Here is a 25,380-nt window from a genome sequence, read left to right on the forward strand (position 1 = left end):
TCTTGAAGCATCCTTTCCTTTACATTTTAACTACCTGGTACAAGTTTCTATTTTAAGCAGAAGGAATTACTTAGACTGCCAGCTACACAGTTGGGGAAACATTTAATTAGATTCTCTTTAATAGCTGTTTTCCAGATTACATTAAAGCATTTTAATAATCTGTCTTTGTTGCCTCAGAGTGACCTTTTTAATGTGCAGGCTTGTTTTACAATATATTCTTCTCCCTACTTTACTCTGTAAAGAAATTCAGTAATGTCTTGTAATCTGTTATTAGTCTTAACATACGTCTTTTTCTGTTGAATGTCTAGGAACTTTGCATTACACATAGTTTCTGCCCATTGCGAGAGTAGTGACACCACTTGCTTTACCACTAACTATAATGCAGATAATATCAAATTCCCTGTGCCTGAATCACAAATTACACCACAATATGTCCTACCTTAAGAATCAGTCTGCAATGCAATTAGGAATGTCTAGAGAATGTTCAACAGTGGCAATCTGAAAGCAAGTCTCTCCTTTCCTACCAGTAATAAATGTGTATGATATGCAACATAAAACCTATTGTGCATCACCAGCAGTTGTTTATAAAGAATCTATTTGACCAGGAAAACTGATGCACTCAAAAAATACAAGAGAAAGGCATTCAGTTTACAGTTTATAAAACAGCTCACTTACTACTGATTGTGTTCATTTTAGCATTTTAGCTGAGCCAAGAACTGCTTTACAAGTAGCAGGATTCTATGAAATAATGGTAGAAACTCCTCAGTCTTACTTTATCACATTATGAACAAACTCTGAAAATTAAATTAACTTCTTAAATGAGGTGTTTCATTGCTAGTTAGAAGCCAGTATATGATTTGGCTCTACTTTTGTTTTCAGTAAACAAGTATTCATCTAGAATAAATAATTCAAATAACAACACTAGAATTACAATGGTACAAAACTCAAGTTAGATACAACCACTAAAATCTATATCTAAATCCAAACTTCTTCCAAGTTTCTTAGACATTTGGAAGCTAGCAAGGCTGAAGGACACACTAAAAATAATTATATTTGAGGAGGCAATTTCACAGCTACATCCTTCCCATTAAAAAACTTATTGTATTGGCTGTTGTGTACTTCTGCCTGGATTTTGTCCTCAGGAGGATGCAGCTGTCTTGGCTGTTTGTGGGGATGGGGTTTTGAAGGGTTACTGACTGAACCCGAGATGATATTATGCTCAAGATCAGTGGCTCTATCTTTATCTTCATTGACTTCTGTCAAAAAAAGCTGTAAGGTACCTTGTCTCCAAACACATTCGGGATTTCAATTGGCAGCGCTGGTACTGGACACTTAAGAGCCTTTTTTATGTTAGGAAAGTGCAAGTTAGGGAAAAACAGAATTGTAATAGGAGAACTAGCAGAATACCTGCACCTTTTTGAACTAAATCCATGTATCTGGAAAAGAGAATACTTCTATACTTAACTTTATACTATTATTTATAAAAATGCATTGGTGCATGGTTACTGCTGCAAATTTACTCATCCATTACAGCAAGTAATTATTCTGTTTATAAAAGATTCTGAATTGCAGTTTCTGTGTGGATGAAAAGACTTGGTATATGTCTGAGTTCAGACTCCCATCCTGCCTATCCTGAGCTGAAATAACTGACTGTGCACGTTTAGTCACTGGGAAAATTTTTTTTCACTCATGTATCGAATATAAAAGCAGTTACATTTATGGGGAATTTTTCTTCACCCAGTACAGTAAGATAAAATCTAGCTTATAAAATTGGTTCTGGCATATCTCTATTTATATCAAAGGTTCTATTTTTTGTTAAGGGAGAAATTGCTATTTTAAATGAGTAATTGCGTGAAATGTATCTTTTTCTCCGTTTTGAATAATCTAGCCAAAGCTTTCTCTTCTACCAGTGCTGCAAGATGAATATGCAATCCACTGAACATTAATTGAAAATGAGGAAAAAAAAAAAAAAAAAAAAAAAAAGGAATACCTCAACAGCTGCCTTTGCTCTTTCAAATTCTTCCTCCAAAGAGTGATTTCTAGAGAGGAGAGGCCCTCCCCAACGCTGCTCCTTAGTTGATCGTGCCTAAAAAAAGGAAAAAATAGAATAAATCAGAAAAGGATGATATACTCTATTTCAAATTTCTGAGTTATTTCCTACCCTTAATTGTCTAGAGCCAAAAGTGGCCCTTATCTTGGGCAAAGCTAGTTCTGTCCCTGCATGAATTCCTCCTAATTCTCTCTCACATTGTAGCAGGGATCATTCCTCATAGTCAGCAGAGTAATTTATCTTCTCCAGAGTTTTCCCTCAAAATTTACAAGCGTTAAAGACAGCTAAAGAGATATTCAAGAAAAGACAGTGCAGAAGTTGGGCTAAGAAGGGAATAGCTGGCTTTTTTAATTAGGAATTTAACCTTGATTATTTCTACTGCTCTATTTTGATGGTGGCAATGCATTCCATTCACTATGCTCCAAGAAGAAAGCATCTAATTTTCCCTGAGTAGTTTGTGTTTCTCTTTCAGATTCTAGTTTGAGATTGCATTGGAGAGCCAGATTTGTTATGAATTTCACTGAAGGGATAAATCATTCATTTTTTCCAATTAGTAGCTCTCTTTTCTATGCCTTACTTGCAGTTATTCCCCTTAGAAACGCACCTAACCAGTTTCTGCCTACTCTTTTATTTTATTGTACAAAAGGCATAGTACAAAACCAAACAGTGTTGCGGGATGGCAAGGAAAAGCAGAAAGTGGCTGAGCCTTGTGAAATACAGCTCTGACTGCTGAGCTCTTCCCTTGTGTTTGTCAGAGGTTACACTCATTAGCCGTTTGCCTGCCCATGGTCTCAATTGCATTAATTTATGTGATTATATTTCTGACTGTACTTGTAATATTCAATTACAGTGAACTATATTCCTATAAGGAATAATTTTTCTCACTTCAGATTCACTGGGCTGTTTCTGCAATGTTGGAATGTGCCCTGTTGCACATGCCTAGATGTTCATATACATATACAATGCATAGCCAGACCATGCATGTCTGTGTGTGCATTACACTTTCTTAAATTAGAAAGATGACATTCCTTTCTCAGTCTAGCCCTAAAGTGTCTGTTTTGTTCCTGAATCTTCAGGTTTTCGGGTAGAGATTAATGAATGAAATGTATATTGGGTTGAACAGCACAAATTCTGTGGGAAGTGTTTGACAAAGAAGGGCGCCCTGTGCATTGTTTTATGTTCTGTGCTGGCTTCTGGACTTGCAAAGTAGCATAAAACAGAGGGTTTGAGGAAAGGCCCACACTGAGGAGTCAGGATACGCTGTTTCTGTTTTCACATCTGCCACCGGTGTTTTATGTTGTTTAGCAACTATATTTTTGTTTTGCTTTTGAAAAGGGCAGTAGGAGATTTCAGGATGTCATTGAAAATGTATCAAAAAACAATCCATGTATACAAAACCTATACTTTATTGATTAACAGAATTTAGGGCAGAAGAGATGACTGGTTCAAACAGTCAATTTGTCTATATTATCACACAACTGTATCTATCACTCAGACATCTATAAGAGGAACCTGACATTCCACAGAGAGTAAATTGAGGTTGCCTGGAATATGTCATTGAGAAAAGTGCCTGGATTTAATTTGAAACTACCAAGAGACTGTAATCTTATCACCTTGTTTGGAAATTTGTTTAATTGCCCTCCTTGCTTCCCTTATTACTTTTAACTTCTCTGGCTTCCATTTCCAGCTATCAATTCTTGTTCTTTCTCCAGTAGTTTAAAACACTTTTTAGTACCTGTTATTTTCTCTGTGCAAATATACTCATGACTGAAATCATCTTTTAATTGTCTTTTAATGACCCAAAGAAACTCAGATCTTAAATATCTTATTATGAGGCATTTTATTCAGATTTCAACCTTTTTTGTGGCTTTTTTACTCACCCTCTTTAATTTTTATAGCCATTTTACAATACAGACAGCAAAAGTGAGTACTGTATTCCAGCATCCATCTTGTCCATATTGTATACAGAAGTCTCCTATATAGACATATATATATGATCCACTGATTTTGCATGTTTATATATGCTCTTCTTGTTACAGTATTGCACAGGGAGCTCATGTTGACGTTTTTGAATACTATGAGCCATGGATCCTTTCCAGAACTGCTTTTCAGCATCCTGCTGTATGTAGAGCCTGCATTCTCAGTCTGAAAGTGACTGTATTAGAATATGTATCTATACAGGTGTCTTGATCACCAGGTCATTTTTATGTCTCTCTTGTGTATATATTTTTTTTATTCATCCTTTGTGTCTTGTGTAAATTTCATTAGGAATGACTTACATATTTATTGACATATTTACTTTAGATCATTAATATCGAAGATCACAGTTTCTCTTTGGAATCAAAGAAGAAAACTCCCATGTGAATATGATACCTGGTAAATCACTGCTCTTCCTGAGAAGTTAGCCATTTTTAATCCATTTAATACTGCTTTATTCAAACTGCATGATGCTAATTTATAAAGCAGAATATGGTGTGCTAAGTCATACATCTTGCAGAAGATCACACAGCAACATTTATCAACTAAACTTACAATCTGATCAAAGAATAAATTTGAGTTTTCTTGACACAAAACTATGTTGACAGACATTAATTATGTTCCTAGCTGTTTCGTTATTTAGGAGTTGACTCCTGCAAAAAGTTTGATTACCTTTTGAATCTTTTTTTTTCCAGTGACTGTAATTTCTTACTGTAATAGGTCAAAAACAATATTGTAAATCATTGTTTTCAGATTGATTAGTCTCTAGAAGGGGAGCGTGACCTCGCTGAAGCACTGGAAGGGAAAAGGGAAGAGGAGAAAGAAGCGCAGACATCCTTTCCTCTGCCACATGTTGGAGCACACGCATTCCCCCATAGTAATCCCTACACAAATACACCTTCTCCTCCATTAAACGCACAGCTGCCCTCAGCCAGAAGGGAAAAAAGATGTTATTGACAAAACCTCCATAAGCTGCCTTCACATATAGACAATGCAGAGTCGTATTCTGAGTTGTGATATTCAGAAATGAAAGACCCCGTATATAATAGACATGCTGCCTTTCATTAGTGTGGGAAGACGGGGGATGGGAATGGAGTGCCAGCACTGAAGAACTTCCTATCTCCAGCCGATGATGGAGTGGGACTCTGCAGTCACATCTGCTAAGGGGAGCCCGAGGTGGGGTATGGGTCAGGGTGGAATGGGCATGTCTGAGGCATGGACAGTCTGCATACGCTGCGGTTTGATATGCTCACCACTCTACAGCGGAGGTGCTGTAGCTGATCACTGGCTGCTGTCTTCAGGGACAAAATCTTCCATTCCAATGCATTTGCGCACACTTTCCTGCACTTGTTGTCTGCTTATGTGCTGTTGGACCTTAACTGTTGGTGAGAGGCTTAAATTGTAGTCTTAACTTTTGAGCAGGTTTTCAAGTAATGAGCTAAATCTCACCCTGGTAACTCCTCATTTTGTTAGAGTAATTGGCACATCCAAGAAGAGCTGGGCCTGTTAGTCTTATCACAGCTATTTGGGAAAAGTGGAGAGTAAATTATGTAGTCTAAATATTGCTGTGTGAAACTAAAAATTTCAAAGTCTACAAGCTTTGGGCTATATCTTGGCCTAAGAGTATTGAGGTAAAAGAATTAGGTACATTTTTCTAGTATGGCAGGGTGTCTATTTATGCACTCTGAGTGCTCAATAAAACATCTAGAATGTCCTGAGTGAGAGGCTCAAGTTTGAAATTGTGGTTAGGGTGTGCAAACATGAGGAGAATTTATACTTGCACAATTAACATACTAAAAACATTATCCACCACTGCAGTTTGTAATTATCAAAGAGAAAATAAATCTTCAATAAACCCCAAATACTGCAGGATATCTCAGTGCCAATAAAACCTTTAACTGGTCCAGGGTGGCCAATAAAAGGAACAACAAAGATGCTTGGGCAAATACATTTTAAAAGTTAATATTGGGTAGCATATGCTGTGAGCAGAATATTGAGAAGGAAGAAGGCAACATTCAATGACAGCTACCTTGCTACTGCCCATTCCAGCCTTCAAATTATTTTTTTCTTTGTTAATTCAAAGCTTACCTTTGTAATTTTGTATTTGTATAAATGGTTAAGAAGACTGCATATCTTTAATGCCAGTATGAAAATTTGAAGCATTTACTTAGCTTTTCACTTTGAGGAACTAAAGTTAACATGTCAAAAATGAATGATGAAGGTGATTGTCTCAGAAATTGCTGATGGCAAACTGCAGCAAGTTTTACAAGATAAAAGCTTTAGGGTATGGCAGGATCTGTTGCGTATGTGAACATTACACTTAAATGAGGTAGGCAAGATCAATAGAGGACAAAATATGGAAAATGTATGCTTTGATAAAAGCTTGAATGTGATTTCTTTTACAAGCAGGCTATTAAGAACTCTGTCAAGACAGATGAGCCTGGTTGTTGGGAAGTGACAACTTTGACAGTCCAAGCATAAACTGGTTGAAAATACTAAATTTCTTGGTAGACTATCAAGAATAAGAAGGCGGTCTCAGAAGGTGGTCTTCAGGTCAGTTGTTCGTACTACTAATTAACAGCTCAACAACGTTTCATGACTTGAGTAGGTCACAAGATTGAAAAAAGTGCTGCTTATGAGAAATGATAAAACAAAGCATAAAAAATATACTTGGCTAATAGGTAAGAATTTTATACTCTACTTATGTTTCAAGATGGTCAATTCAACTTAAAATTTTTTTGTCTTGATATACCAGCCATTTTACCAAACTGAATGGAGTCTGAACTGACTGAACCTATACTGAATTAAAAATGGAGATTTTTGCTTCCACAGTTTTTCTACTGGAAGAGAAATTGGTAAGAGACCCTATAAAATAGAGATGTTATATAGATCTGCAATTGCTTTTACAGAAGGCCACAGAAATTAAATGCTGTGACTGTCTGCTTGATTTACACACATCTAGGTTGAACATAAGCTCCCTGACATTTAGATTTATTAGGCTGAGGAATATCCTCCTAAAAAGAGTCTAGGGATATCTAAAAATAAGCTGAACAAAGCGTGTGGAAACATGCTGTCCATGCAAATGGACTATACTATGAAATAGTATTTTTTCCATTACAAAGCTGCATAAATCTACTGTATAGAAAGGGAAGATTTCCCTTCTATATTTCATGAATTGGAGCTAGGATTTCCAAAGGGGAAAAACAGCCTGTTTGTAGAGACAGCAGGGCAGGAAAGGAGGATTATTCCCTAATCCAAACACAGGAATGGATCCTGAGAACTGGGTTCTATTTTCTGTTTCTGCAAAACCTGCCACATGATCTCAGGAAAGACACTTAGAATATTGGTGTCTCATTCTTCCATTTTCGAAATGGGGCTATTCATTTGCATTAATTTCCTGATTTTCCTTCTGACAAAAAGGTTTTGAAGACCAGGCCAAAAAATAGCAGTGGAAGAGAAGAAAATTATTTTCAACTAAAAGTGAATCCACCAAACAACTTTCTCTCCTCCCGGCCAGTGGCATTGACTGAACTTGAAATTGTTCAGTTAAGAAATAAAAAGCAGAAAAGCAGCCTGAACTATGTGAATGCATATATAAATGTATGTTTGTACACACACACACATATATATATATATATTTTTATATACACCATAATCACTTCTAGAAAGTCCTGTCCAATATACCATATGACACTAAAATGAGGAAAAATCTACAAACCTTCAGTCTGCAGCCCACCATATTAAAGTTATTTTTTTAGCAGGAAAAATTCGTGTGACCACACTGCAACCCTACCTGTGGAGATGAACTGCTAATGAGCATTGGCCTAAGGATTGCTTCCTGTATTCCTTAGCAGTTTCCCAATTCTGGGGATTCTCAGTTGACCAAGAGACCTTGAGAAAATGTATCTAACAAGCAGAGGGAAGCATTAGAGGTTAGAATTTCAGAACTGAAGGAAGGGAAAGATGCTGCTGCAAATTCTAGTTTGAAGTCTTTCTTCTGTACAGGAGGGTCACAGTTCACTGCAGCATTAAATATTGAATGCTGAGATGCTGACAGAGTTATTTCAGTTTCCTAAAACCTTAATTTGGAAGCTGTGTGAAAATTCAGCTATATGAGTCTTTTAACTGATGATCCTGAAAATATCTGTTAAATAGTTCTTCCAGAATGTGAACAGTTAGCCAGTGGGACAGTTTCCATTTGCTTTTTTTGTGTTACTGAATCTGCTAAATCATCTTACCTGTGTTGCAGGTGCTAGTTCTAAATCTGATGTGGAATCAGAATCCAAGGCACTCTTGACATTAGTCAGCTCAGACTGTGATCTGTTTTCCGTGGACCTATAAATAATGCATTACATATTCATCAGTGCATGCTAAAAACACTGCCTTCTGTCTGCCAGTTTCATAAGCATACACTGACTAATTGGGCTATTTTTTAGCTGAATTCTTTAACTCGCAGATATCAAAAGTGCCTGCGCCCATCTCAGTATTCCCACTGCTATGCTTTTCAGTCCCATGCAGACACTAGCCAATACAACAGAACAGAGTTGGGCCTGATTCACCAGTAGAGCCCTGGATGTCTATTGGTATGAAACAAGTATAATAGATTCAACACTTTGCCTGTGCCACTATACTTCAATTTCATAGCAAAGGAAAACAAGGCTCACAAAGATTAGGCAATGTCACAAGACCGTAACAGGAGTCAGTGGCTGAGAATCATCCACCATAACACACAACTTCAACTTGGCTCATGCACTTTTTTGTGGCATGATTTCGTAATATTTTTCTTTCTTAGAAAATGAAATCCTGAAGAACAATCAGGTAAACTGACCAAAACTCTTGTACAAAACTTGCAGCTAATGAAACACTCGGATAATAGGCAGGGGGAAAGGTAGAAGCTCAGTATCAGTTGGACAGAAAACTGGTTCAAGTGTATGACAATGCTAATGCTAATTATGCTTATGCATAATGTAGAGAATGACTGTAGCTCACACACCAAGAAGGCAGCAGAATTAAGCAATGCATGAACTGTTCTGAAAGGTGAAGCCCAGTTCTGCCCTCATTTATACCATCTGCAACTTCACCTGAACAGTGTGAGAAAGGCAGTACTTGGCTTGGATACTTTCTTGTGCCTCATCCAGTAATACACACAACTTCTGCCCTCTTGATGCCAAAGAATTTTCACTGGACAGCCAGTGATAGACAAATCACTGCGAAGTATCCTATTTTACCCATTTTATTCACATTTTTCTAGTTTTTTTTTTTAGATCACTGTATCTGCCTGTGGAATTCTCGCCACTATTTATTTAGTAATTGCATGTGCTACTTTTCAAAACTTTAAAAATTGCTGGGAAAATGTAATTTTATGGTGCACTTGCTTATAACAGTCTAAAATGTCTACCTGAACACTGTTAATGTAATCATAAGAGATTCAATGAAATTATGACTTGGCATAAAGCTGTCATTTCTGTAAATTAAGAGAACTGGACTAGAAATATTTTTGTAAAGAAAGAAAAATGTTGTACCATAAAAGCTCTTTTGATGGAGCTCTGGATGATGATGTTCGCTCTGTAGATGGGTGGCCCTTGCTGCTCCTGTCTCCATGAAAATTCACCTCATCCCATTTTTCTAGCTGTGTCTGAATATCAACTGAAAAACAAGAAAAGAAAACATAGATTTGTTACAGAATCTACTGCAGAAAATTTTCTCTCTTCTGTTAAATGTAAGTTGTAGAGGAAATTGTGAAGCTAAGTTATGAAAGAATGTTTTAATTAAAGTCCAATCTGCAAAAATGTTGTACAGCTTTCTAGCAGAAATACTCTGAAAATACTTGAGAATTAGCATCATTTTTCTAAATCTAGATTTTAATGGCCATAAAATAAAGCATTGATAGTCAGAATCTGACTGGAACTCTTGACTTAAAGCCAGTGATTTATATATAATTTATATCTGATGATAAAAAAAATGAAGCATTGATAGTCAGAATCTGACTAGAACTCTTGACTTAAAGCCAGTGATTTATATATAATTTATATCTGATGATAAAATTATAATTGCTCTGTGATAATATTCAGTATTTTCAATTTTCTAATTAAAAAACTAGGTCAATTTGTGAGAATATAGCTTCTTCTAGTGACTACCATGTAAAAATGACTGCGTAGGCAACTGGTATTACTTACTCCTATGTCTGCCTGCAACACAGCTTCTATGTTGATGAATGTAAATGTTGCTACCTTGATATAAATTATATTTACCTTGCAAATTTCTCATTTGAAATGCAAGTCATTCCTTTTGGATGTAACTGAATTAAATTCACCTTTTCCAAAGCTCATCTGTGGATCGTGCTTGACAAGATATCAAGTTGTGCTGGTGCTTTTCTTTCTTTTTTTTCTTTTTTTTTTTTTTTCAATCTGCATGAACCAAGCTCTTCTGTCAAGAGTGGAACTTTTTTTCCTCTGGTATGTCTAGATAAAGCACTATGTTACAAATAGTATGTGTATTTTTGACATCTGCCGTTCTGAAAAGGACACCCAACGTGTGCTGCCTCTGCGTTGGGGCCTAGTCCAGCCTCTCCTGATACCTCTATAGATTCTTCTACTATTTTATTGACCATGCTTAAACTCTTCTTTTGAAAAAACCCATTCAGGTAGATGCAAATCTTCATTTGCACATTTACTGAAAACTTAGTAGCTATAATGACAAAGGTATAGAAATGACGAAAGAAGATGCATCTTCATGAGAGAGGTGTATTAAATCTGTAGTAAATGGTATCAAAAATAGTAAATAGATACTCTTCCCCAAGTATCCTTTACATCACCCCCAACAGTAGAATTTTCAAGTTGTTGGCAAAATGTGCTTCCAATGACAGTGGTTTACAATGTGGAACAAAGTTTACAGTCCCTGCTAAAGTGTGATGAAATGAAAATTCTGGTCTTTCTTGTTATTTTGTGATAGTAACAAGGAGGAATTTGTGCTAAGTAAGGCTGTGTAGCACTGATAAAATAACTACACTCTTACCTAAATCTAGTGAAGACTTGTCTGAAACTCTAACAGTCTGGACTTTCTGCTCAGTATCCACATTGATAAGGTCAGAATTGTCTGTCTTCTTTCTGTGGGTTGAAGCTTTTAAACCTTCACCTCTTGATGCATTCTCTGATTTCTTTGCTTTGTTTTGGGTTTGTAAGACAGGTTCACTAAGATCCAAGAGATCCAAAGCTGTTGATAACACTTAGAGACAAAATGTTAGAATTCAATGTTGTTTTAATTCAAATAGCTCACATTTGTTAATCTATATTTTAATTGGAAAAGAAATTACTAAGTTAATGTATCTGCATTTGACTATAGTGAGTGTTTATCTCCTGACTAAAGATGATGGCTAGCATATTCAAAAATGACTGGTAATTTTAGGTGCTTAACTTGATTCAGTTTAAGAATACCTGATTTGCATAAAAGGCTTTCCCTCTGAAAATTGGGTTCTCTTAAGAAATCTTCTTAGGTATTGCAAATAACTAGTCACTTTTGAAAATCTTAGTCCACAGCTTTTCTTATGATAGGGGAGTTTCCAGTAAAACTGAGCTTGCAGATAAGATATGATTCAGTCTTAATAGCTTATCAGGTAGTAGTAACAGCTGCTTAGGATACTACTGATATGCCACATGCCATTAAGGAAAAAAAAGTAAGGCATGGACCCCTGTCTCTAACATTTCACATTCAGAAATGTTTTTCAGAGATGCTAAATTATATTTAATTATTTTTATTAAACAATCATTTAAAATATCTTTAAAAAAATATTCCTGAAGAAATAATGCTCTGAACCAATCTTTCTTGTCCTACTCATGCAACTCATCTTAGTTTCCTAGAACTATTCATCTATGGTAAAAATGATATGATATTTGTATTCTCAGTGTTTCTGGACAAAGCTTAAAAACTACAGAGGAGATTTGGATGCTTAGCTCTCATTAGTTCATTGAGAAATTGGCCTCTCTTATGCTTCTCTAAAAATCATAGCCTAAAATGTGTTTTCTGTCAGTAATGTAAGAGAACTGTATATAGAAGCAGACTCCATCACAAATACTGGAACATATTGCTGGACAAAAAGTAATTCCAGAGTTAACGCAAATTAATCTTTTTATAGTTGAGAAAGGAACTGGAGAAAACAAGACCTAATTAGCGTTTGCCCATGGGTTAAAAGGTGACAAAGAACAGTAGATGTCACTGTTTTCTGAAGGCTGTGTCTGTATGAGGCAGAAAACATGTGAAAGGTAAGGAAGAAGCAGTCAGGCTAGAAAAGCTGCAAACATAGTCAGACCTAGCACTCTGAAAACGATCCTTAGAAAGAGAGAGCTGTGAGACTACAGGCTGACTGGAAGGGGCTTGAGATTGTGACAGCAAAGATTTTTGTTGTATTGAAAGAAACAGAACACTAAATATTTTTATAATTAACAAGACATGCCCAAGAAATAACAAAAGACTATAGCACAGAAGATTATAACGAAATTTTCTTCTCCTGGAAACAATATGAATTGCCCCAAATTTGCCTAGTTTTAGATCAAAAAGGAGTAACAGTACGCTAAGAAATTGTGTCTACTGTTGCTGCTTGTTTTTTTCTGTCTTTTGGGGGATAAACATTGACAGATATGATAATAAAATCTATTGATATCTCTATTATTGGATTATGTCAGTATATAAGGCATGCTTCAGTCTGTTTTTTTCACTTGCTAGTTGTTTAAAAAGTAACATTTTAAATTATATAGCTCATAAAGCATAGCAAAACTCCTTTTTTATTGGCCTATAGGGTAGGTGTTTTTGACAGATCATTCTGTATAATCACTTGCAGTGCTTCGTCTGTGTTCTTGGTAAATCATTGAACTTCACCAATCTTCACAGAACAACAAAGTATAATTTTGTTGATTAAAAATGTGATTAGCCATCCCCAAATCTGCTAGATATAGGAGCTACAGATACTTACATTTTTTACAACAAATAAAACTCTTAAATGACCTGAAGTATTTATATTCATCCCTGTATTCTTTAGCTATATCAATAGAAAAATAGTATTTACAATTCTTCATTTAATTCAATGTTCCAGTTTTTGTTATTAAAACCTTCATTTTGCTTGAGATGCCTATTAATTAGATGTGAAGATAATCACACCACTGATAATTATTCTTTTAAATAATTTGCATGTATATAGATTTTAATTAGATGGCTTCTAACAAGTCAAGTTTTATTAGATTAAGAGATAGCAATAGAACATAATAGTGCTATTAACTATATTTTTTCTCAGGTGACCAGCTCTACTGCTTTGATTACCTTTGCACAAACACTTAATAGGAGGCCAATTTCTAAAAACACTTCTAAAACACAATATATCTTTCTTAATTCAGAATGCATTCAGGATTCTCTCTTTCTTTTTTATATCTGTTTTACTGTCTCACCGAATCACAAAGCAGCTAAGAAATTTATTAGATCCTTTCATTAATAAAACCTCTGAAACCAGCAATAAATGTATTCTTTTCAGTACGTAGAATGTAGGCTGGATATATTCTTTTGATAGCTATTTTCTGTCCCCTGACATTTCATCCAATTTTTTATTAAAGCAAATCTTCCTAAAATAAGGAATGGATCCAATTAAAAACTGACTTAAATGTTGCTTATCCGTGGGTTAAAGTTTTGTAAAAACAACAGAATGAGGATTTGCTGAGCTGGTATGTTCTCCCTGTTGAACTTAAACAGGTTCCCTTTTTCCCAGCACTGAAAATCTGCTAGAAAACATGTGATTTGGATCTCAACAGATTTGCATTTAAATGTAATGAACAAAGTTTTTCTAGTAATAGATTAGTCAATTCATAGTTTAAGACCAGTTTGTAATTTTGTGAAAATAGTAACAAATCTTTTTAAGAGACCAAAAGAAATCACTTGACAAAAAGTACTAGAATTAAGATGAAACGGAAATTTTTTTCCCTATTGAGAGGTAATAAAGAATTTTGGTTACCTGCTGTATTTGATGTTACAGGCCTTGCAACAGCTTCTGGTTTAGTTTCACAGAGAAAGTCATCAATGGAGGGGCTCAGAAGGGGTCTGCTTTCTTGTTGCTCATTCACCAGCTAGCAACAAAAAATTACAGAGTCAAAGAGCATTGTTTGGATGCAGAATTTAAAGCAATATTTTTTTAAAAAAGATCTTACAATATAATGTGCTTTATTTTTGGTTGTGAGATAGAGTAACATGTATCAATTAGGAGATGTACAAATAGCTCTGTGCTCAGAATTAAAAACTTCAGCTGCTCTTTTTGGGCAAAATTTTATTCCAATTTTGCAAACTGCACAAAAATAAAGCAGCTAAGTGATTCTTCTGTAGCATGTATCATGTAATATTGCTTTGGGGCTAAAATATTAAAGGCCTGATATAACTCCCTTGAAATCAATGGTTGAAGTTGGCCTTCTCTATCACCAAGATACTAAGTAGAGATTTTTTTAGTTTTTGGAAGTACTAATTTTTTTACCAGTTATATATTCCTCCACAGAACTTCCACAGCACCATTTCATACAGAAAATGTGCATTAGCCCATTAAACAATAACCCGCTGAGACATAAGACACTTCTCTGCAATGCAAAGACATATGAATGACAATGGATGGACCCTGGTGAATTCATGAACTTCCTGGATGAGTTCTGATTGTGCGAAGACTTTGTATTTATGAGCAGTTTTCCTTTTTATTGTAATTGCACGAATGTGTTGATTTTCTGCTACCTAAAAGGAATCTCTATATTACAGGCTATTTCACATATTAGGGATTAAACAGCAAAATAGTCTCAAAAATTAAAGTACCCTCTCTGCAATCTATCCCTGATCGTTTGGAGGATCAAGGCCTAAGCTGACATCGCTGGATGACATCTGATGGTGTGGCCTGCAGTTACTTTTTCTTTAATAACGGGAAAATGTGTTTTCCCTCTGCCTGTTTCTTTTATCTGGAACTCTTTCAGCTTTACTTTTATCTTCTCTCCTCTCTTCCTCCTCTCTCTTCCCTTTTCTCTGCTTTTCCAATGTTGAATTTTCAAAACTTTCTCTCAGTTGAACTTTTAAATTTAGGATGCTGGCAAACTCATCCTCATTTGACCTCTCTTAATAGGCATTTAGCTATGCCAGAATTGCCTCTAAACTTAATCCAGCAAAAGAGATTACATTTAGTGTTGTAAGGCACTTGATTTTTTTATTACAAAGTCCCTAGTAAATAGCAGAGCTGTTAAAATAAAAAAGAGCATGTTTGTTATTTTGGTGTGTCAAACATTTTTGCTGGTACCCAAACCCAGCTGATTTTATAATATGTGCAGTCATTCAGATGCCTAGAACTTTATATTTTTGCACTGAAATAGCAATTTACATGAGTAACATGGAAGACAGATGAGTGATTGCTTGCCCAACTGTGTGTAGCAGAACGTGCAAATGTGTGCAGTTCCTTGAGAAATCTAGCAATGATGCAGCTTCCCAAACTCTAATTCTGCTTATGCTAAAACCAGAATGCAGATGCACATTACAAGGGAATTAATCTTGTGTTTTATAACTCTTTCCAAATTAATCACTCAGCCTCATGTCTCATTCAAAACCCAGAAGTTACTTGCTAAATTTGGTAAATCTTAATGTTTGATTGGAAATTGTGTTTATATCAGCTGCACACCTTTGATTTTCATTAAAGGTGGCTCTACTTGCCCACACTATCTCCAGAGGTATACTTTTATCTAATATTGATATTAAGACTTACAAGTACCTAGTATGTCTCTGCATACTCAACGCGTGTATTTTTCTAACTACAATTTGGTGATAGTATTTTAATCATTTCTATTGGTGAAAAAAATGAAGGTGGCTGCCTAGTTAATCCTTATCCAAACTACTCTTAATAGTTTAAAAGTTTGTTTCTCTGTGATTAGCTTCATAAATCAGCCAGAATTACTCCAGTACATTCTCCCTCTTGCATTTACTCATCATATTGCAGGAGCCAGCATTAGTAACAGCTGCTGGACTTTTGCAGTGGTGAAGTTACATACCCTGGTGAATGTGACATCCAGCAGAAGGATTGTGAAAGCCAATAGATCAGCTGGATCTTCAATGATTTACTTTGTGACATTAAAGAAAAGTCGGCTGCCATCTGGGAGGAATAAACGCAGAGGTTCTATAGGTTTTATAGGAATCACTGTAAATACAAAAACTTCACAGGAAATACTATTGTTGTAGTACCCATATCTTTAAAGGTGCTATTGGGTACATTATTATGTAGGATTTGGATGCTTATCAAATTTCTCATTACATTTCATGGAACTTTTCTTTAATAAGAAAGAATGGAGGGAGAAGGGAGGGAAGAAGGACTATGAGAAGCAAAACAGTCAAGATCACTAACGAGACAGCAAAAACCAGAAGATGTGAAAACCAGTTGGAGAGACAGTTTATTGCAAATCTACTGGGAGGGTAAGAGGATAAACTCTGGGAGGAGCAGTAGTAATGCTGAAGATTAAAATCGTGGATGGGGGAAGGACTATAATCCAAATAGATCTGAATTTCTCCAAGGTTCAGGTAGCAGATATCTGGCAAATACTTCTTTTTTCTCACAGCTGGCTGCCATATACCCAGTCATTTCTCTATTAGGTTGTTTATCTAAGGGAGATCTGGTCAGCAATAGGCTTTTGTTAGTCTGGTACTAGCCGTGCATTGCTTTCAGTCCCTTGATAAAAATGTTATCATCAAAATAAAGATTGATGGCTTTTTCCACTTCTTCATTATAAGTTTTGTCAGCAAATGCCAAGTTAATTTTCGCTAAGTTGTTCCATCTTTCTGCTGCATCTGCAGCATTTTTGTTTCAGGAGAAAACAAATAGGTTCACTCTGGCACACTTGCCCTGTGAATGTACCCACTAAACTCCTCAGAGGTGGCCGCCCAGATGATGGGATGAATCCAGAGCCCACTGCACAGGGAGACTGAAACTGGTGGACTTGTTTAGGCTAACAAAATGAAGATTGAGTAGGAATATAATTCTTCTTCACGTACACATAAAAGGACAGGGAGGGTTAAACGACACTTCAGAAAAGCTTTTCCAACTATTTGAAGAAGGCTGGCACAGGAACAAAATTATATAAAATGGCCATGAATAGATTTTGCCTGGAAATTAGATGAATCTGTCTAACTTCCATAGCAGTAAAGTGTATGAACAGTCTCTTTTTAGGGTAGGGGGTCAGAACGCCCAGTTGTGTAAAAAGGTGCGTGATAAGCTTTCTACGTGGCTTTTTATGATGGGGTTGCTTTTGAGAAGCAGACTGTGGCACAGAAGATCCCTTCCAGTTCTCTGCGCTACGCTCCCATGACTAACAACTCAAAGCTGTAGGAATATCTTATTATAAGGATTATTCCTGGGAAAAATAACCTGCCTTCAACTGCAATATCTAGGTCAAAACAGGTTAAAAAAAAAAAAAAGAAAAACATGATCAAGTCTGCTAATTCTTAGTAAAGACAACCTACCTATGTATAGCAATATAACATACTAGATACATAGTTTTGACATGAAGCAGGCATTTCACGACATGTGGGACCTCAGAGAGTTTAAAGAATGCCACGAGCTGATGTTTTGGGGCAGGTAAGCGGGCCGCGGGGCAGGTTTCTGGCTTGGCTGTGTAGGCAATGCCATTTGGTGAGTCCTCTGCCTCAAGTGCTGGGGCAAATTCCCCCCAGTTTTAACTCTCAAGTTATTAGAGCTACATCAGGCATGAATTTGGAGCAGCGTAATAAAACATTCATAAGATGAAAACTATTATCTATATTACAGTAATAATTCATGGTTCTCAAGTGCCTTTCAGGACGGATCTCGGAGAACGCTGTAAAACATTCAGGAATCGAGGCTGGCACCGCTGCCGGGCGGAGGAGCACGACGGGCAGGAGGAGCGCCGCGAAGGCCAGGGAGCCGCGCGGCGTCGCTCGGGGCTCCGGAGGTGCCGCCGGGCACAGAGCCCCGGCCGCCCTCGCGGCACAACCTGCGTGCAGTGTGGCCCAGCTGGGCAGAGCGCCGCCACGAGGTTATTGACCTATGAAGAGTAATATAGCTGGGGGGGGGTCATAAATTTCTCATAATATCTCTAAGAACTTAATTTTTCTTTATAAAATCTATTTTAGTTAGAATACGCTCCTCTAGCTTCAGGAAATTGAAAATTTGCACGGAGCGATACTCGCTGCTGCTAATACGTCTGCAAAGTCTCCACGATAATGTAAAAGTCATCCTTTGAGATTGCAATGAATTTTTGTAACAGGTTTCTGCTATTATTTTACGCAGCTGCCCCGTGCGGTCAGGCAGTAGGGCAGAAAATGGCGCCTGCCTCACCCGCTTAATGCTCTCGTACTCTGTCGTTCCTAGAGGCGTAACTGAGGATCTGGGCGCTTGGGGAGAGACCCTGGCTACGAAACGACACCGGTATCAGCCCCGCCACTCGGAGAGCCTCGAGAGGAGGGGTGCCGGGCCTGGGCGCCCGTCAGCACCAGCGAGGGCCGGCGGCGCCTTTCCGCCGCGGCGCCTCACGGGTGGCCTCGCGGCTGCTGCCCCCGCTCACCTGCCTGACGCCTCTTCCCCTCGCGGCCCCCCTGCAGCCACCCCCGGCCGTGCTGGCGCCTCGCCCCCGCCAGGAGGGGAGCACCCCGCGCGGCCAGACCTCGCCAGGAGACGCGCGCGGGCCTGTCCCCGCGGCCTCCCCTCGGGCAGGCTTGTGGCCACCGCCGCAGCTCTGCCCGCCTGCACAAATTTGTTTCCCGCTCAGCCCCGAGGCCTTCGGCTCCCGGTTTTAACGCGGGCGCCGCTTGCAGAGCTGCTTTTGGCGTTTTGCGCGCCACTGCGCGAGGGAGAAGGTGAGACCGCGTAGGTGAGGAGCAGCCAGCATGGCTGCGCTTCTGCTCTGCTTGTAACACGCAATTTGCATGGCAGTCAGAGAGCGATGGAGCATCCAGGCAGTTGCCTGACTTAAAATAAACAAACAAAAAAAATTTTTTTAGAAAGGTGTTAGGGTGTTAGCAAGGCTCTGCTGTGAAGTGCTTCCACAGAGGAAGTGGGTTAGGTGCTCAGGGAAGGGCTGGGAAGACGGGCTCCTTGCTGAGCGCCACAGCTGCACGGCGTTTGTGCCTCGTGCAAGCGCCTTGCTCTGGGCTACAGGGATTTTTTTGCCTGCTTTCTTTCCCTGCAGTGCTGGGGTTATGCTGCGATGAATCCTGGAAGATGCTGAAGCTGTCACTAAGGTATGGTCCTGCCATCAGCTTTTTAAATCCTCTCTTACTCTATTTCTGACTTTTGGTCTGTTTGCAATCCAGGTACATGCTGGATTCTCCCCCCCCCCCTTCTTTTTTTTTTAATGTTAGTAGGGTATTACATAGTATTAATTTTTAAGATACTTGGCTTGGAAGCTGTATTGGGGGGAGATTCAGTCAGACATAGGCTGCTAATTAGCATCTATATTTTGAGCACACAGTGAACTAGTTCTCTTAATTTAAGTGCCTAAATTCCTTCCACTGTCGATGGAAAGGTAGATGCCTATGGAAGGAGCTCCAGAGGGAGATCCTGCCTGTCTAATTTAGGCTCTCCCCAAGGAGGCTTTCAAAGGCACCTAGCTTCCCCATTGACTATATATGGATCTTATTTTAGTAAGGCTAAACTAAAACTTAGAGGTAATTAGGTATGCAAGCCAGCTGGGTTGGAGTCCACCCATTTTATCACCTGAAGCTGATTGAGGTACTCAAGGGATTATTTGTGGGAGCCCCAAACTACTATTGGGTAATTCATTTAGAGTTGTGTAGCAAAGCTGCCTTAGGGCACCAGTCCTGGTGCTGTGCCTCTGCCACATCAGTGAATGGTTATGTGGTTGGGCTGCTAACTGGACTAGTCACTTGATCTGACTTAGAAAAAGCTTATGGTGCAGCAATGAATTGTCAGCATGGGAGAAAGCAGAAACCTGTTAACTCTGATTTTCTAGTGGAGAAATTGTATCTTCGACTGTTGCTCTGAGAAGCTTGTCTGTTCCTAGTGTGAGACAACCAGGTAAGTTAATTAAACTGGTTTGTTAGTGCTATACTGCTCCTCTACCTGAATCAGAGATATCTCCTAAAGCATGAATTAACTTCAATCAGTAATTGATTTGTATGATATATATATATATATATAGCAGTTGTTTCTTGAGAGATATAGTTTCTCCATACCTATCTGGCACACAGTAATCACTGATGGCCTTCACTAGGATAAGAGGAAACAGGTAACATCTATGAATTCATTTCCACTGACTAGCTATTTCTAGAAACTGGTAAATGGGAACAAAAACTACAGACTGAGGTTCTTGTTCTGTAAAATATAACTACTTCTAGATATGCTATCCTTTCAGTTGCATCTATGAAAGCTCTTATCTTGGCAGGATAAGAGCTGGAATACCTTATTTTCTGCTCACTGAGGTAGGCTTGGAAAAGGAACTTTTTTTTAAAAAAAACCCTACTAATCTAGTGCTAAAGTTGAAATTCTATGAGCTATGTTTTTCTTCACCTACTTTTCCAGTAATTCTACAAGTATTTCATAATCACCTGCCTTTCATTATTATCTGCTGTTCAGTGTGATTACTACTTGATTTTTTGCATCCTCCCTTTGCCAGGGTCATAATTCTTTTCTGTCACTCTACTATGAATTTATGTCTAAACAAAACTGACATGCCAGTCAAATATTTGATTTTCATGAGAACAGAGAATCAATATAGAGGGCATACAGTAAAAGTGACTTTCACACAATATGTCTTATAGGAAGCTCTGAAACTGAGACAACTAATTTCACTGTCCTGCAAAGAGCAGTATGGTGTTGCTGCATCTGTCAAGACTAATCGCCAGTGGCAGGTGGTAACTGATGCTTTGTTGCTATGTAGCAGAAGGTGTGTGTAGTGTTCTATGAATCAATGGTGAAAATATCAAACCTCTTAAAAAACAAACAATCAAACAAAAAAAACCAAAAAAACAAAAACAAAAAAAAAAAAAAAGCAAGGTAAGCGATCCTCTGAGGCCTAATGTTAACAACTGACCAATTATTTGTGTGAAGACAGAGAAGCTGAAGGAGGATTACTATAGATACTATATTGGATATTTAAATTTATATGCCAGCTGTGTTGTTTAAAATCCATGCTTGTCGTCTAAGTTACTAAATAATAATGTGCTTATGTTGCATCTCCATTAACAGTAGTTGCACTGATTGAGAACTGTTGCCATGATTGCTGTGCTATAGTTGCGTCCCCTCTCTAACTACAGATTAGTGTCAAGCTGTGATGGGCAGCTAAATAGCTCACAGTTCACCAGCTCTTCCCCTCTGTTACTCTTGCTCTGACTATGGAAACTGAAAGGGAGCAGTATCCCAACACAGAAACTACAGTTTTATCTGGCTCCTGCATTTTGGCCTTATTCCAGCACAGCACTTAAGCATGTCCTGCAAAACTCAAGGTTAAGCATATGCTTAAGTGCCTTGCTGGATCAGAGCCATGGGAGAAGTTGCTCTTGCTTTCTTATTTTGACACAGCAGGGGCGGTCAGTCTGGCCTTTACTACTAGGCATATGAAAGCGTGACTTCCTGTAAATTTATCCATCTTTTGCATTAACTTCTACATGTTTCTCACACATTTGAATTAAGAGAAGCTGTTTATCAAAAGTCAGGGGATGTGCCTTTTTTTAAAAAAAAATATTATTTTTTATTTTGTATTCTCCTCTCCCTTCCCCTAACATGGTCGTATGTTGCCTCTGTGGTGTCACCATGTGGGTTGTGTCTTAGCCTCATTCAGTCCCTTTATCTAGAGAATTACCCTATGTGGGTGTTCAAAGACAAAATTAACTAAGCCTGTAGGTGCTTAGATATCCTTGAAGTAATATAGTCAGTAAGAAATGACCAAAAAAAGTCATTTCTGTAATATTAACAGTTTATGAAAATATCTAGCCTGCTAAATACCTAGTCTCCTAAAATGGCCTTCTAATTAACTGAATGATTAATAAATGTTACAGTTATGCTGGGTAAATGCAGGTTGGGACAGTTCTGCAGAATGGAAAGGCTACAGAATCCACTATTATATGTTGAGAAAGCCCTGAACTGGAGTAACTTACGATGAGAGGCACCTGGAGAGTCACAGACCTCATGATGGTACCTGCAGAGGACAAACGGTTAGTCATGTGGACAGATTCTGTGTTTTTTTTTTTTTTTTTCATCACTCCTTATGTTTCTTTGTGTGGGAACTCCCACTGAAGAGGAAGTCTAACTTAGAGAACAATAGTTTAGATGCTTTTTAAGTAAGCTTCAGAGGATGAAAACTAGAGGAGTCCTTCTCTTGCTCATGTTGTGTATGCGTATCTCTAGGGCCACTGTAATTATTACTTATAGTACAAACATCACTTAATGCTTTTAGAACCTGCTAATATTTTTCATCAGCTGAAAGAAGATAACCAGCACACAGAACTGAGTTGCATGTAAAAATGCTGTGTGAACTGCCAGTGATCCATAGATAAACTTGAATTTCTGCACCAGTGGAGTATATACAGCTTTATGTACTATTTTGAGCATGGTTCATAATCAAATGGCAATTTAGGGGAAAGATGCACTAATGTTTCTTATTTTTAAGCCCAGATCTTCATGCTAGAACAGCATCAAGACTGTAAAGATGGAGAAGAAATAAATAATATCAAAAGTACCATGGTTTATCACAAAATGTCATTCCTACTAATTTGCAGCTGTGTTGAAAATGCCCTACGCCAACTTCCCATGCAATGAAAATCATCTTTTATCATACGCTTGCTGTACTTCTGCATGTAGGCTGTGAGTGCTTTGGAATCACCTTGATTCTCTTGCCCTTTCTGTGGGTGTTCTTCCAAAACACAAGTAGACCTAGAATAACGCAGTGTTTTTGGCTGCATTACTGTGGGCAGTTATAGGAGCCAAGACACAACTTTCTGTTAAGTTATACAGCCTTTCTTCATAGGGTTATGTCACTGTGTGTGCTTGCTTTGAAATGTTGTTGCAGCTTGAAACTTGAAAACTCTGTGTGCGCTTGTAGAACTTAAAGCGCAGTAGAACAGTTTCACCGGATGAATAGCAAGATTTGTAGAACAGAGCAGTTGTGGGTACGTGGTTTGCAAGTCTTTCAAAGGATAGTATATTTTTACCTAGAGTATTTGTCATGAATGCAGAATCAACAGTCTCTCTGAAAACTGGTTCCTATTCACAAATAAGTCATGAGTAAAAACAGGGTTAAGCTAGCATAATGTATTATAATGACTTGCTTGGTCAAATTTTTCTGTGCCTAAGGAACAATAGGGCACTGTAAAACATGTGAAACTTTTTTCTTTTTTTTTTCTTTTTAATTTTATGGGAAAAAATTCACTGTCAACTTCCATGGTAACTTAAAATTTTAACTTATTTCATGGGGGGGGGTGGAAATCTGTTTAATTTATGGAGCAGAGAAATCTGTTTAACTTCAGGCAAGCAGCTGGTTGTTCACTTTTAAACATATTGTTAAGGCACTTTATTATTCTCATGAGAATATTTCTGCTGAAATTACATATACTGCCCTAAATGCAATAATAATAAAAAGTGTTGAGCAGTATTTAACTTAGGGATAAGGAATCAGTTAACATTTGTACTGCTAAGCATGCATTTACATAATTAAAAATGGGTAAATACAAGGAGAGTAAGAAGGAAAATACAAATTAACAGATGGAAAGATAGACTTTCCATCATTAGATAACTAATACTTCAGTGGTCCCTCCTAAACTAATTAAACCTTTAATAATAAATAGAAGTAGACTGATTTGAGAAATTCATTAACAGTATTTTTTCTATATCATTAATTCTTAGAAAGAAGATAAAAATAAGATCATAGGACTAATCTTGCTAAAATCAGTGGAGAAACTACTACTGTCAATGGAGGGCAGATTGGAATGTAAAGTGAATCAGTGTAGTTCAAAGTTAATCATTATCGTTATCTACAGTAGGCATGACTTCATAGTGTTTTTTTTCCCACTAATGTGTGTCCATTAGATGAAATGGAGTTACCTTTGATTTACATTAGTATAAACGAGAAGATGCAACTATATTAACTATAACTTTCTGCCATTCTGTTCTAATGTTATTTAGTAAACATTTACAGAGTGGACTGTTCTCTCGGATACGGGGTGGACTGGACGTCTAATGCTAAGAAGTTTATCGAGGACATGATTTATTCAGAACAAATACAACTATTGATTTTTAGATGGAAAATTATGATATGCAATCAAATTCAGATAGCGAGCACTGCACGCGCAGAATCTGCTAGCACCAATGGGAGTTGAAGCTCGGCCCCCTTTATTCTGTTTCCTTAATGAAGTTGAAAGGAAGCATTTGAAAGAACCTGAATCTCAGGAAATATTGAGTGGGAATTTAAGCACTGGGAATATTTGTGTTTTACTTACAAGCCCTTAAGCAAATATGAACGTGCTTAGGTCAACCAATGGTATGTAAATATAGCTTTTTCCAAAAAATTATTCCTATTTATGACAATTTATGCCTTATAGAGACTATTCATAGTCTTTTTGTTTTAATAAGGAAAAAAGCTATCTGATGGATTTAACAGGTATAATCATGGAACATACCTTTATTGGAAAATTTCTGGGTTCTTGTCTGTATTTTCCATGGGAAAGGATACATTTCTCTCTCTTTTTTTTTTCTTTTTTTTTGTAAGAAACTTGGAAAATGTAACTTATTTTTGACTTCCTAATTCTAATTCTAAAAGAAGTTGTTATTGCAACTTCTTAAACTTTACGTAGTTGGTATCAAAATAGTATTCTGAGCAGTGTCTGTGTACTTACTATAAATTCTAAGCAGGCAGTTCTCATATTTTTCAGACTTGAACAGAACGGAGGGGATAGTTTTCGAGAAACAATTTACATTTCTTTTTCCTATTGGTCCATTTTTTATGAACTTGCATATCCTGAAGGGTATATTTGCCATGGGATCATCTTAGACATGATTCACCTTCTGCAGGTCTTGTATCTTTCTGTTATCTTTATAGGGATCCTGTCATGACTAAGCTCTCAATTTATGTACTCTGAGACATCTAAATTAGATGTGATGAATCTGGGACAAATAAATCCTGTGCCACTTGCAGGTTTATTTGCCTAAAATCAGGTAGGCAAGGCATTTAAACATGTATATTTTTTTCCCTTGCTCAGTAAAGCAGTTGATCGTATTTTAAACTCTAAGTGTGCATCAAAGTACTTCACTGAATCAGATCTTTGGAAGTTCACTGACCTGTAGTAAACTGGGAATTTCATAGTTGACTATACTTTGACTTCAG

At 37.5% G+C, this 25,380-nt stretch overlaps 1 protein-coding gene across 3 annotated transcripts in view; it reads right to left on the minus strand.

The window, feature by feature from the left end:
• PEX5L (peroxisomal biogenesis factor 5 like) overlaps positions 1-25,380 on the minus strand; it is a 50,125-nt gene that overhangs the window by 11,755 nt on the left and 12,990 nt on the right. Inside the window, exons 3-7 of one of the 3 annotated variants that reach the window (XM_062582323.1) lie at positions 14,019-14,130; positions 11,042-11,251; positions 9,550-9,673; positions 8,266-8,362; positions 1,991-2,086 (exon numbers count right to left, since the gene is read on the minus strand). In XM_062582323.1, coding sequence (XP_062438307.1) covers positions 1,991-2,086; positions 8,266-8,362; positions 9,550-9,673; positions 11,042-11,251; positions 14,019-14,130 — 639 coding nt within the window. Of the gene's footprint in view, positions 1-1,990; positions 2,087-8,265; positions 8,363-9,549; positions 9,674-11,041; positions 11,252-14,018; positions 14,133-25,380 lie in introns of all 3 variants that reach the window. The other 2 variants (XM_062582325.1, XM_062582324.1) reach the window with 2 other exon arrangements.

This window comes from Rhea pennata, chromosome 9, assembly GCF_028389875.1.
Source record: "Rhea pennata isolate bPtePen1 chromosome 9, bPtePen1.pri, whole genome shotgun sequence".
NCBI lineage: Eukaryota > Metazoa > Chordata > Aves > Rheiformes > Rheidae > Rhea > Rhea pennata.